This window comes from Paralichthys olivaceus, chromosome 15, assembly GCF_024713975.1.
Source record: "Paralichthys olivaceus isolate ysfri-2021 chromosome 15, ASM2471397v2, whole genome shotgun sequence".
Taxonomy (NCBI): Eukaryota; Metazoa; Chordata; class Actinopteri; order Pleuronectiformes; family Paralichthyidae; genus Paralichthys; species Paralichthys olivaceus.
This window is the reverse complement of record NC_091107.1, coordinates 20,167,897-20,181,387: the sequence shown is the minus strand read 5'-3', so window position 1 is coordinate 20,181,387 and position 13,491 is coordinate 20,167,897. Positions and strand designations below refer to the sequence as shown.

The window sequence follows — 13,491 nt, the reverse complement described above, 5'->3', positions numbered from 1 at the left end:
GTCAGGTGTAGCCTACATCACTCCCTCTCCCTGCTTCTCTCCCTCCCTCCCTCCCTCCTCAGCATCCATCCTCCATCCTCCAGCCTGCATGCTACACCACAGCAGTGCCAGAAAACCATAGAAAAATGTCCTGCACGGACTAATTCTCTCTCACTTATGTTAATACACAGTCCCCCCTCTCAGAGTGGGACACTTTGACCAGTCTTCTCAGTGGTAAAACAAAAGAAAGGGTTTGTTTTTTTTCTAGCTCTCCTTCAGAGGCTCAGCTGTGCGCCCCCTCCTACAACCCCCCCATCTCCCCACCCCTGCACCTTTAAGGCAATGGAGAGGGAGAGAAGCGGCTGCGGAGAAGGAGGCGAGGGTTTATTCCACAGTGCTCTGAGGCACGGCAGGTTCTAAAGCGCAGGGACCAGTGTGCGCAGTTTGTGTGTGCGGCTGCGGGGGGAAGATGCGTGTGCTTGTTGCTCGCCGGACGGAGAGAGGCGGCGAAGAGAGAATGAGTTTCCAGCGCAGCTAACAATCAACTCTATGCGCTTTTTTTTTAATCTTGAGGGGGAAAAAATCCAACTTTTACGCATTTTTCGTTACGCATGAGAAGAAACGTTTGGCTTTTGTCCGCGCATAGACTTCTAATTTATTTATTCATTATTTATTGATTCGTTTCTTTACTCCGAGGCTTTTTGATTTGAGTTTTGTTGTTTTTTTATTGTTTAACCGTGGAGTTGGGTGTGCGCATTGGCTGCTTGTCCTTTGCGTCTCCAGCCTCTGACTCAGCAGCAGCAGCAGCAGCGGCACAGCTCACCTGGACCGGAGCGCACCGAGCCCACCTCCCTCATGTTCCACGCAGAGCAGCGCTCCGACACGGGGGGACGGCTGCACTAAGGCCCGGCGGTGCGGTGCGGTGCGGTTCGGTGCGGTCAGTCCGACAAAAGGTTGGAGGGGGACGCACAGTTGTGGATCATATACTATCCCCCCGCTGCACCCGGAGACAATCAGTAGCAGGAAGAAGCTCAAACCTCCTCCTCTTCATCTTCCTCCCAACGTGAAGGATTGAGGGAGAGAGAGAGAGAGAGAGAGAGAGAGAGAAGAAGAGAGAGAGAGAAGAAGAGAGAGAGAGGGAGAGAAGGAGAGATTTGCGTGCTCCCTCTTCTTGCATTGCGGTTGACTTGTTGAAGAAATAAAAGAAAGAAATAAGAAGAAAGAGTGCGGGGAGATAAGAAGAAAAAGCATAAGCTTGGATATTGAACGGAGCGGGGCATGTGGATATTGGCTCTCATCTTTTCCCAGTGCATCTTGAATGGTAGGTGATGCATTTGTGCACATTAAACTTCAACTTTATGCTGATTATCCCAGAGGACTGAGTGTACACATGCTTGTAGAAATAGTCTTTAAACATTTCCACATTCAAGATATTGATTCATTATTTTTGTGCTGGAAAACTGAACGGAGGAACAGGCTGTTGCTATGTCCTGACACAGGCAGCATGTATGGGCTTAGGGTTCGATACATCCACATTAACATTAATTGGGACTAAGACTAAGAATGGCTAACCACTCATGCATTTTCAAGATTGAGGTTTGACCTTTTCCTCAAATATATAGCCTATTGATATACAGAGAGAGAGAGAGACAGAGAGAGAGAGGGGGGGAGAGAGAGAGAGGAGAGGAGAAATGTAGGTTGAGGATATAGGTGCAGCCTGTACGGCACAGGAACAAGAGATTTTAATGCATTTTTAGCTTAGTTTTTGCATGATACATTTTCAGGACATTCTAGGCCTCAAATAAAACCTCACAATTATTTTGTTGCATCCTCTCTTGATTCCTGAAATGACTATTTATTCTCTCCAGTCAAACTGCACTGGGCCTCAGTCTGGGTGCATTTTCCTGCATTATTTGTATGTGCTCAATGAGCATTTGAACAGTTTTCTAACATATTCTCTTGAATATGGCTTATGAGGAAAATTATGTCAGACTAAATAAATTAGCTGTAACAGATTTGTGTGTTTAACTGATGGATTCACCATCAGTTTGTTTATGATTTGCATTCAAACACTTAGTCAATTAAAAACACTGCAATATTTCTTTTTCACATTAAGTAAATATTTTATTTAAAAACCATCTCCTTAACCAAAAAGTATATTGATAAAAATGTACAGTATTTATTGGCATGTCATAATATTTTCAAGAAAAAAATAAGTAATAAATTGAATAACTTTTACATGTATAATTGTATGTTCTTGTACATCTTGTTAGATGTATTTAAGTTACTCTGAAACAAAAGGATTAAATAGGTTGGCTGTGCTTTTTCTGGCATTGCACCCGCCATATTAGAAGCAAAGACATGGAGTCATTTTGGATTGGGAAAAAAAAACAAGACGAGCCCTATCACCCATGCCCAAGTGCACATGTTGCAGAAATTGTTTATTTTGTACAGTTAATTCCTCACTGTATTTTATCTCTTTGTTTTGGATTGACGTTGACTGATTTTTACAGCAAATACACGAAGGGTGTGTAAAAAAGGGGGGGTATGAGGAGGACAAGGGGCTGCGGGGTAAGGGGTGGGATGTGCGCGTGTTGGGGGGCAGAAATCAGCTCAAAAAGAAAATTGGGGTATTAAGGAGGTCTTTTGAAAGGCGTACGGAGGGAAAGGGGTTTAAATAAAATCAAAAGTGGACACAATGCTGTGAACTGAGAGTAGAGAGCGATGCGTCAAGAAAAGATGACAGGAAAACCATTTTGTGGCCATGCTGAAGGGTTCAATGAAGGCAGCGGTTATTTATAGGGGAGAATAGAGTAAAAGCAGTGACAATGGCGGAGCAAAACAGTCCTTTCTTTGACTGAGGCAAGACAATTTCACGAGACCGAGAGGACACCGATGTCCATTTCAAATCTCCCTCAGTGCTGTGCTGAACTGTCTGTTTGCTGAGCACGATCTATCGCTTTGCTTGTGAATGGCTTTTTCAGTCTCTTTGGTCCAGGCAACAGCGTTGCAAAATGGCTGCTGCTAGAGACATCTACATGGAAACTTTGAATGGCAGCAATAGCACTTGTAATTGTGATGAATGCTACGTATGTGCTCGCTGCGGGTGCAGCGCCATTCATATCGACGGACTTGGTTCATTTGACGCTGACCTTTTCTATTGATTTGAAGATTTAAATGTTGCTTTTGTGGCGGAAACTGGAATAATCCAGAGTGCATTATGACAAACCTCTCTTTGTGTTGTGCTTCTGTCTGTGCCACGCTAAATCGACTGTATAGAAAGAATTAAAGGGCCGTCATTGTTGATATAAGACCGTATTCTTTCTGCTGCTGCATATTTGCTCTCCCTGGACAGTCCGGCAAAGATTATTCTTAATGAGCAGCTTCCATCAGAATCGTACATTCTGCACTTCTTCTGGAACCCAGAGATGTAGCTTCCTGAAATAAAGGCTTTACGGCTCTGGTCCAGTACAGGTTGCTGAGGTTGTCTCTATGGAGACCTGGTTAATGAGCGTTGTTGCAGTGTGGGCTTTAGGCTTGCTTTGCACTCTGTTCAGGTGACCCTGGCAATGCTTCCTGATACATTCAGCCTGTAACTTTCTACTCATGATATGGGAATAACATTTTATTTCAACAAGCTTTCAACACAGATTTAAATGTGTGATTGTTCAAATGCTGAGAGATTTTCATCATTCATATTATCCTTTATCTCTTTATATAGACCTTCATATTTGCATCGCCTGTCCTCCTATCCCCCTTACTGCACTGCAGCTCTAGTTTGCATTCGTAGTGGTCATTTATGTATAGTACCTACTGTACAAACTCCATTTTGCTCTGACTCTCCGTTTGTGGACACATTTTCAAGCACATCTACAGTAGATATAAACAATTCACTGCTGTGGAGAGTAAAATATGCTGAAGAGTTCACTTCATTGGTGCTTGAGCTTTTAAAGTGCTCTTGCAAAAGTGTCTATTAAAACCTAAATGGAACAGGAACAACATATTCCAGTTGTGAAGAGATAAAATTGGGGAAATGGCATAATGTTGTTTTTGCACAGCTACGCCAGGGGGGGAATCTGACACATGCTCAATTGGACACTAATAAGCTGTGTAAATATACAGCAAAGCTCCTCAATTGGCTCTTAGTATCACTCTGTGCATGTGTATTTTTAGCTTCCAGCTTCGGATGGCGAGGGTCTGCTGGAGAAATGGCACCTCCACTTATTAAAACATGCAGTAAGCATTTTCAGTATGACTTAATCCAGACATCAAACATGATTAATGATTATGGAGAATTTAGAATCCCTCAACGTATTTTTTTCCAGTTCAGATCATCACTTGTCATATTTCCTCCATGCTGATATTGCAAGGATTAAAGATGCAAAACACCCGAGCATCTGAGTACCTGTCATCAGCTGTTTCACTGCTAATTTTTATCAAGAGAAAAGCATGCACCATATATTTACTTCGAGAAGAACAGAGAATATCAGGACACCTGGGTTTGCAATAAAGATATCAAATATATGGACAGCGTTCAGTGATGTGCATCCATCTCTTACCAATTAAGAATACCTTGATTTTAATTTCTGTCTTTACTGACTCATCCAGGGGGACAACTCTGTGGTTTAATGTGTTGTGTAAGTTTCAAAACATATGTTTCATCACCATATCACTTGGAAACTGATTTTAATATATGATTTATATTGGGGAGAAAGGTTTTAATGAATGCACCTCTAAAGTTCCAGAATGTTCGCACTGCAAAACCTTCTGTCACTGAACATAATCCTGGCAGCGATTATATTCCCCACAAAAAATGCATTTAACCAAAGAATTAGTAGTATAAAGTACACTTACAGGCAGAGATGAGGTTACACCACTGAGAGAGCCTCTTTTGCCTTCATAGCAATTTCCTCAAGATACAACATTGCGTCTCAACCTACAAACCTGTGTTGTTTTTATCTTTCTTCGTCCCAAAAGGGAAATATTTATCCTGTCCATCAGTGGAGCACCTTCTGTTCACCGAGTTTGGTGCCAGTGCCTTGTTTTGACCAATTACCAGTCAAAACAGCATAGCATGGAGGTCACATTAAGGCCAGTGGTAAACTAGACATGTGCAGACTAGTGTCTTCTGGTATACATCTGTCACTTCACATAGAGCCACAATGGGTTGACAGAGTCACAGCAACACACATCAGCCAACTACAATCAAGTTCAGCTCTTCAGATGCACGTTAATATCAGCACAATGTAGGCCAGTGTGTTTGTTCTGCGATTATTCTTTGTATCATCTTGATGTGTTCTAGTGAACAGAGCTGCTGTGTTCAGCTGTGTTACATGGTTGAATAGTTAAACCGCATTTCTTACTTTGTTTGTTATGTTAATTATGTCTTTGCCATATTATAGTGTCATAAATGTTTTTTAGAACCTGACCAAAACCAGACTTTACCCTCATAAAGCTGGAAATTCGAAATGAAATTGTTTTCTAAATATACTTATTCCATGAAATATCAGCAATATCATCTCATTCATTCACACATTTTACAGGTCACTGTAATGATTTTTTCCCTTTTATTTAGAATTATGCATAAGACTGAATACCAGAAGGTATTTGTGAAATGCTGTTTTCGTGGGCTCACTAATCACTCCCGGATTTGTCAGTACCATGGGGTCAAGATTTTTGTGTCGCTCCACCGTGTGTGTTCTTGAACCTGAGCTTGTCTGCTCAGACAAGAGTAGACTCAAGCATATGTTAATGGATGCACATTGAACTGTTAAAGGTTTCATTTAACCCAGACTAGAATGCTTAAGGAGATGGTAGGGTGTATTGAGGCAGAAAAAGAGGAGGAAGAGAGGGGGAGGAAGGACACACAGGGGCTGTTTGTATCTACAGCTCAAAGAATCATATCAAATCAGTGTGATTCTCCATTTAGAGACAAGCCTATTTCACAGGCAGACAGTAACACTGTCGGACACTGATGAAGCCACAACAGTCTTTATTGTGTATCCAACAGGACGTATACAAAGCATTTACTTTATCATTTTGTCAAGATAGTTCAGAGTTTTGTGCATCACAGTGTCACACACAGTGTGGTCAGACAATGACGAAACAATGGTGATAATCAGCGGTTAAACTGACATGAGACCGGTACGTACATTTAATAACAAGTGCATTGTGGAATAAGGTCGAGGCAAACGGGGTAGAAAAAACTGCAATCACTGGACAGTCAGATGCTACAGAGGTCAACAGGCTTGTGAATGTTTCACAGAATGCTGACCACGATCTGTCATTCCACATAGACGTCACAATCACAGAATTAGTTTTACAGTTTATCAGTTGGTACCATCTGACAGAATAGTCACAGTAAATAGGATCCCTTTGAGATTTTGTGTGACATGTATTTCTAATGTTTTTTTAATGGCATCGCTTGAATGTATTAAAGTACATTGGTAGAGTCTTGGTGGACCATAGTTTTTGTGTCTGTTGATCGGACCAGTGACTTAACAAGATAACAATTAGTTGTGTTGTTTGTGTCTGAAGGCTTTCATTATAAAATAGGGCAGTAGGTTAATGCTGTGGCCACGAAGGTACAGTAGGACATAAGCCGAGTGGAGCTCAGGTTATTCTTTAAATGGCTCTGACCAGCTCTGTTTTCTCATTGCCATGAGTTTCACACCTAAACCTGTATAGCTCTATTGAAATGTTTTGTGATGAGAATACTGGATATCTAATATGACGGATAAAGACGTACCAGCAGACTGTGTTTGATTTAGAGAAAGTCAAACACAGATGGCTGCTTGTTATTCTGCGTTTAGACTGATACAATGAGAGTCTGGTTGGCAGGTGCAGCTTTGCTCAGGTGACCCACTGCGACAGCTCAGAGCCTCTGTGAGATGGTTTCCTGTTGTGGACGTGGCCTCTTCTGGGATCATGATAAATGCAGTCATTTTAACAGCAGACATGGAAACAGATACGCTCAGCCACTGTTGCCAGATGGGAAGTTATGAAACCCTGAGACAAGAAATGTAAGAAGAATGAAGAGACTTTCTCTGATGTAATTTGTACATTATGTATTGTTAAACACGTTTGTGCAATTGTGACGGTAATGTATGTGTGCTGGCAGATGCACATTGGCATTCAGAAAGTGCTGCCGCACGTGCAAACACAGTGCCTGACCTTACTCCAGAGATCAGTCTGGCAATCAAGTGTTTTTTTCTTGGAACATACAGTTTCTGAAAAATACATCTCCACTACTCAAGTTTAGAATATTCTGTCTCACTTGTTCATTTGTCGACATTCCCTAAACCACCCTGATATGTATTTCTAAAGCCAATTATTGTAGTTGCATTATGTGCTGTAAAGGTACTCTCTTGGGAGAAGTTGTCGGTTACTGAGGTGATGGAGTTGTTGCCAAACACCCCCCCACAGAGGCTCTGCCTGGTGGGGTTTCTTCATGTCCTTGTTGGATGTAGAGACACCTGCCATATACAGAGAGATCAGCTTATTACAGCATGTGCCTGATTTAACGTTATTTATGTATATCCCTAAAAAGAGAATGAGTGAAGCACAGAGAGACCCTCCCCCTGCCATCAAATCAGCTGCAAACTGTAGGTACAGTAAGATGGTGCAGGAGAAATATCTGTGTGAGTACAAATAACATTCATATACAGTAATATACAGTAAAAACACTTAAATCCCATTGATATGTCATATTGTAAACATGCATACCCTTTTTAGTTATAATTTACAGTCACGTACAAGTGTTAGGGGGCCCTACCTTTGTGCAGTGTTGACTGTTGAGGCCCGAAACCCAAACTCTTACTGAAATCCAAATGTTGTAAAACCCTCAATACAATTTCATCATTTTGAACAATTTCTTACAAATCAACATAATATTAAAATTTACAAAAGGCTGCCGTACACTGCAATGATTGGAGCACATCATTTAGTGTCTTCAATTCTTTAGAGTCTAACACAGCACAGTTTGTTTCAGTAATATGTTTCATATTGTAAATGACATTTGGAGCTGCCCACATATTTATGCCTTGTATTTTCCACTCAGAACAGATCAACCCTGCTTCAGGCCATACAGTCGAATGTTATTTGTAAAATGGAAAGTGTGAATATCCCAGAATATATGAGTCTGTGGCTGCTTTGCTGACTCCACAAAGATGTAGACTGGTGAATTGGTTATTATAATATCCACAAAATAAAACAACTTGAATTCTATGTATAGTAAATATGGACAAGAGGCCTAATTAAGGCATGAAGATAATGAAAGAACAGAACATGTTGAACCTTGAGACTCTCAAGTGGTCTTGTCCCTGTGCTGCAGTCTTCACAACGAAACAGAGGATATTCCAAACACACAACACAGGGTGTGGCTTTATAAGGTGGAATAAAATGAAATGGAATTACAGAAAAATGTAAAGAGTAAAAGAAAAAGGAAAGAGTAAGAAATATTATTAATATCCATCAAATCAACTAAACTGAATTATAGTAAAATATTACTGTTCTAGAAATAAAATGATCTTGCCCTTTATGATGAATTGTAGCGAAGAATAGCTGCAGAGTAAATCAAACATTTTCAACAAAAAAAAAAAGAATCAAATCAGGACCTCGCTGGCAATTGCTTCCCCGGTGGCTGCCCACTGGATGTATTCATTGGGCATAACCAAACTGTGCTGATTAGCATTCGAGATCCCGCTCTGTTCCTGTTGCCTGAAATGTGTAACATTTTCAAACATTCTGGCAAATGTTCCATTAAAGTGTTGCTAGCCCCCAGCTCCATTCCGCTCTAGTCTCCACGCTATCAGGCCTTTCCCAGAAGTGATTATGCTAATTGCTGTTTGATCAGATGATTAAATTATAATTTGATTAATCCCGGGCAGTAAACGCTCTGAATACATTGATGTGTGTTTTGCAGCCTGGCAGTGTTTGCAGAAGCCCCCCTGTCACAGGCAGGCGGTCGGCTACATACGATCCAGGTATAGGACAAGGAGAGATAAATGTAAGGCTGTATTGGGAGGTGGTTATGAACATAAATGAAATGCTGCTTTTGATGTAGCGTGGTCTAGTAATCACAGAAAACATGATGGTTAATAAAGCATGAATCTTGTCTGTGTGTAGATTGAGTGCAGCACTAATGCGGATAGCTGCCATTTTCCCAGCTATCGCCTGTCTCTGCTGCTCTCGATTGACTTTGTATCTATCAGGGTGATTTATAATAGACAGCCTCCATAGGACTAAATTAGTAGACCCTATATTGTATGTCCACTATGGGATTCAGTGTGTCACATGGTGCTCTGTATCTTTCCAGTCTTGTCATGCTTCTTGATTAAAGGTAAATTGAAGAGTTGAAGGAAGGCTGCACAAAATGTGACACGGATTTGCATGCATTTATTTGCTGTATGTGCATATAGTCGCAGTGAGGGAGGCCTCTCCTGCAGTGGGGTTACGGAAGATGAAATACTCTCGCCTTTGAGGCAAATGGAGGGCTGTTGAGAGGAGGGCGGGGGGGTGATATTTTTCTGAAGCTGAGGATGGCTGTGAGCGGAAAGGCAACGATGTCTAGTCATCTGACCCACAATCCCATTTAACCCCGGGACTTTGATTTGCCCTCCACTGTCGACTGCCAGCTCATTTTGCCTCTTTGTTTCCCTCCCGCAAATCGTTTTTTGCATTATCCCAAAATACGAAAACATCATAGCAAGAAGCACTTTTTTTTCAGACGTAGAAGCACTCAGAGATCTCTCTAACCTTTTATTTCATCATCAATTCTGTTATATTCTATTTATTGCTTTACTCTGTTTATCCATTTTGATGCAATCATTGGGATTGTTTTTGTAATTACTTGCTAATGCACTGCATACTAAACACCATGATTTATCTGCAAGGAAGTCTATTTTATAACATTATTTATAAGACTATAAGCTAAATCAATGTAAGTAATTCATGCAACTTTAAGAGCAACACAGAATGTATATCATCCAAATTCTGTGAGACACTGCCAAGGCTTGCAAGGACATTAGATCAGGTTTAGGTGCTAAATGCAGAATACTGCACAATTCTCCATCTTATCTTTGTCCATCTTTTTCTGAACCACTGAAAGAATTTAGTTGACCATCGTCTCTTTTCAAACTTCTTTTTTTGTAACAATTAACAATGTAAAGATATATAGTTTTCATCCCTATGGGCCCTTTTTAACCGATAAAATCTCACTGCATTCTCAGTGTGGATCACTTGTTCAAAACCTCATATGAGGGCAGGCCCTAAAAAATATAGGTTTTCATTTTTTTGTGATAATTATCATAATTTACAGCCCAGACCTAATTCTTTGCATTAAATAAAATAAGCATCTATGAAAACTCTGCTCATATAAATCATAAATATCATTTGTGGTTTTAAACCAGTGTTCCAAAAAGAGGAAGACAAAATGTAATATACAGTATATCAATACAATTTTCAAGCAATGCATGCATGGTGAGAAGTTTAAGTCACACACTTGTTTTGAATATTCTACCTCAGATATGGGAAATGGGTTTTTTTAGCGAGTGTTGCCCATAAAGAAGAGTTTAAAACCACAATCAACTGTCTGCTGGAGCAAACAGTGTTTATAGAAATAATTTGAATTATTAATTCAAATAGATTTTATTTACTGTAATAATGTTTTTGGGAATATCATCGAGCCCTGTGAGTAACAAGATCTTATGTCTTCTATCTGATTAACTGTTTATGTGGCAGACGTGAACACATCACCTGTGTCACATGTTAAACGGACCCTTGTCATCGAGGAGTGAACCCATTAATGTTGCTCAAACATTTTTTGGTTTACTCACCATCCATGTTGCATTTCAGCTCTCAGTCATTCATGTCAACATGTTTCCTCAGTAAAATGTCAAAATATATCTAATTTAAAAAAACAAAAAAACATTTTAAAATAAATAAACTATTAAAGGAAAAACAGGTTAGTCATTAATTACTTAGCAGAGTTTCCATTCCTGTTCAGGTGGATGTGATATATGTGTATGGATATAGCCTCTCTAGTTGTGCTATACAATGCTGTATAAAGATGATCTTCAAGCTGTTAGCCTTCCTCCTTTAGTTAATCTCCCTGTTCATCCTTCCCTGCAGGGTTTAATGTCGTCCCTCTCAGCTCACCTGAGATCCACCTCCTCTCTTCACCCCCCCCCGCCCTCTCTGTCAGCTCATTCAGAGTTGCACTTGACAGAAGCAGCAAGCAGAGGTGGTTGAAATTTTACTGAAAGTGAAATAATGCCACTCTTCCTCTCTCTGAAAGCATGCACAGCGTATATTATACTGCAGTATGTTACATGGAGAGTTGAGTCAAGTACTGTAGAACTGTTCAGACAAGAAAGTCAATAACTAACAGCTTTAACAAAAATAAATGATCTACGTGAAGTGGGTGTGTGTGTTGAATGAAGACGTGAAATTTTACATCACAGAATTTCAGCAACTAGAAAGTCTACACTTCATAGACGTAATAGATTTAGTACAACTTCTAGTTATATTAAAATAAGAAATAAACACTCAGCATTTTGGTAGATAAGCTTGTTCACATTCTTCAGAATTCATCACTGTCAGTGCAGCACGACTGGAAACTCAAATTAAAGGGTAAAGCAAGGACAGGGCTGAATAACAACAATAACAGATCAATAACAAAGACAATTTTGAGTTTTTACTTGGACACGTCTTCAGTGATGGACCCGGGGTCATAGGGTGTTTCATGTCTTTAATCATCAAACATTCTCGCCCGGGCGACCCAGCCGTGGGTTGATCAGTCCCCTGCTTGTATCCAAGTGGCTACACCACAGATCCCTGCTCTGGATCCACAACCATCTTCCAGGATGTTCTTTGTGGCTCTTCTGCTGCAGTCCTTTTACTCCAAGGAGTTTCTGTGTCTTCAGTAGAGAGTGTCCAGCAAAGCCCCGGCACCCAACTACGACTGGCTCGAGTTCTCCAGCTGTTGCTCCTGCATTCTTGGACAAGATCTGAGTACTTTGCTCTCTTGCATTCATTGGCTTCTTTGATCCGGTCTTCCCAGGGGACAGTAAGTTCCATCAGGACGACTTGCTTTGTAGACTCCGATGTTAACACCATGTCGGGGCGGAGCGAAGTGGTTGCAATGTTCCCTGGGAACTTGAGCTGCCTTCTTAGGTTGACTTGGAGCTGCCAGTGGGTAGAAATCTACCATGGTAATTTCCGACAGTTGTTTGTGGCCTAGAGGATTTTAAGAACCTTCGATTCCATCATCTGAACATCTGATTTAGTGTCATGTGTCAGGGGACAGTCATACATAGCTGCTGTATATAAAGGCCTTGTACTAACCTCTGTGGCTCTAGAGCTTTGAGAAGCATCTACATCAAGATAGGATTCATACTTTGATATTCTTGGAAGCTGCTGCATCAGGTACATTATGTCCCCTCAGTGCTTTGTCATTTCAGAGGGATAATGGACCATTATAATCTTTTTTTCTATCACTTTCTCTTCCTTCTCTTGTTGTTCCTTTGCATATTAGCTTCAGAGGCAGCAGCTAGAGCTTGTTTACCCACTCACAGGAGTTTCTCCCCCTCTCACTCGCTTTTGTTTCTCTCTCTCCCTCTGTCGCAGTTGATTTGCAGTATTTGTCCATTTCCACCTTGGTGATGTAATTGATTAAGGTATTCAAAGTACCCAGTACGTGGGAACTCCCTCCTCTCCTGTAGGAGCTCATATGCAAATGAGCATTCATATGCATCCACTAACCCTCTCCACAGTGACTCCCCTCTCGCCCTCCAGAGAGTTGACATCAGAGGAGGGTATCATTGGTTTTACATAGCGGCTGCATGGCACAGAGTGCACCGCTCAACATTATTCATGAGGGCAAATTGGGAGCCGATGATTTGGGAGAGTGAGGGGACCCTGTTCTCTGATCTGTGCATCTCGGCTCAGCGCAGCACTTTGCTTTACGCTTATTGTGTAAACCCCTAGGGCAGGAGAGGAGGGTGGAGAGGTTGTGGGGGTGGGGTGGCGTGGTTGGGCGGGGTGGATGCTTACTCACTGTCATCATGAGGCCATCCTGTCCTCCTCTCTCTCCATCCCTCCCCCTTTTCTAACCCCCCAGCCCCCACTCACCCCTCCCTAGGCAGTCTCTGCAGAGCACTGCCTTAATTACCTGCATCGCCTGCCATGAGCTGTCAGTGTGGCTCAGTGCTTGTTTGCCCCAGTGGAACTGCCCTAATGTCTTGATGCCCCCGTGCCCACTGTAGCACCACACAGACCTCTGACCTGGTGAGGGCCACACTGTGGCTGAGAGCCAATGTGCTCTCTAATGTTTAAATACATTAGCAGCCTTGGGTAGGGCAGACATGTTGTGGTTAAGAGTTAATTCAGAGTGATAAACGCAAAGAGGGAGAGAGTGAATATCAGGCTATTTTTGCCAAACGCCAAGCAGTCAACCAGGATAATATGAAATAGAATAAAGCATCAATGAGTTTTTTGTCCCTTGAACAATAA

General features: G+C 41.4%; 1 protein-coding gene across 4 annotated transcripts in view; it reads left to right on the top strand.

Annotated features, from left to right (window-relative positions):
• Positions 1-332: 332 nt before the first annotated feature.
• dscama (Down syndrome cell adhesion molecule a) overlaps positions 333-13,491 on the top strand; it is an 85,577-nt gene continuing 72,418 nt past the window's right edge. For 2 of the 4 annotated variants that reach the window (XM_020086258.2, XM_069539860.1), the window contains exon 1: positions 337-1,300. In XM_020086258.2, the coding sequence (XP_019941817.1) occupies positions 1,258-1,300 (43 nt within the window). In that variant the 5' untranslated portion in view covers positions 337-1,257. Of the gene's footprint in view, positions 1,301-13,491 lie in introns of all 4 variants that reach the window. The other 2 variants (XM_069539862.1, XM_069539861.1) reach the window with 2 other exon arrangements.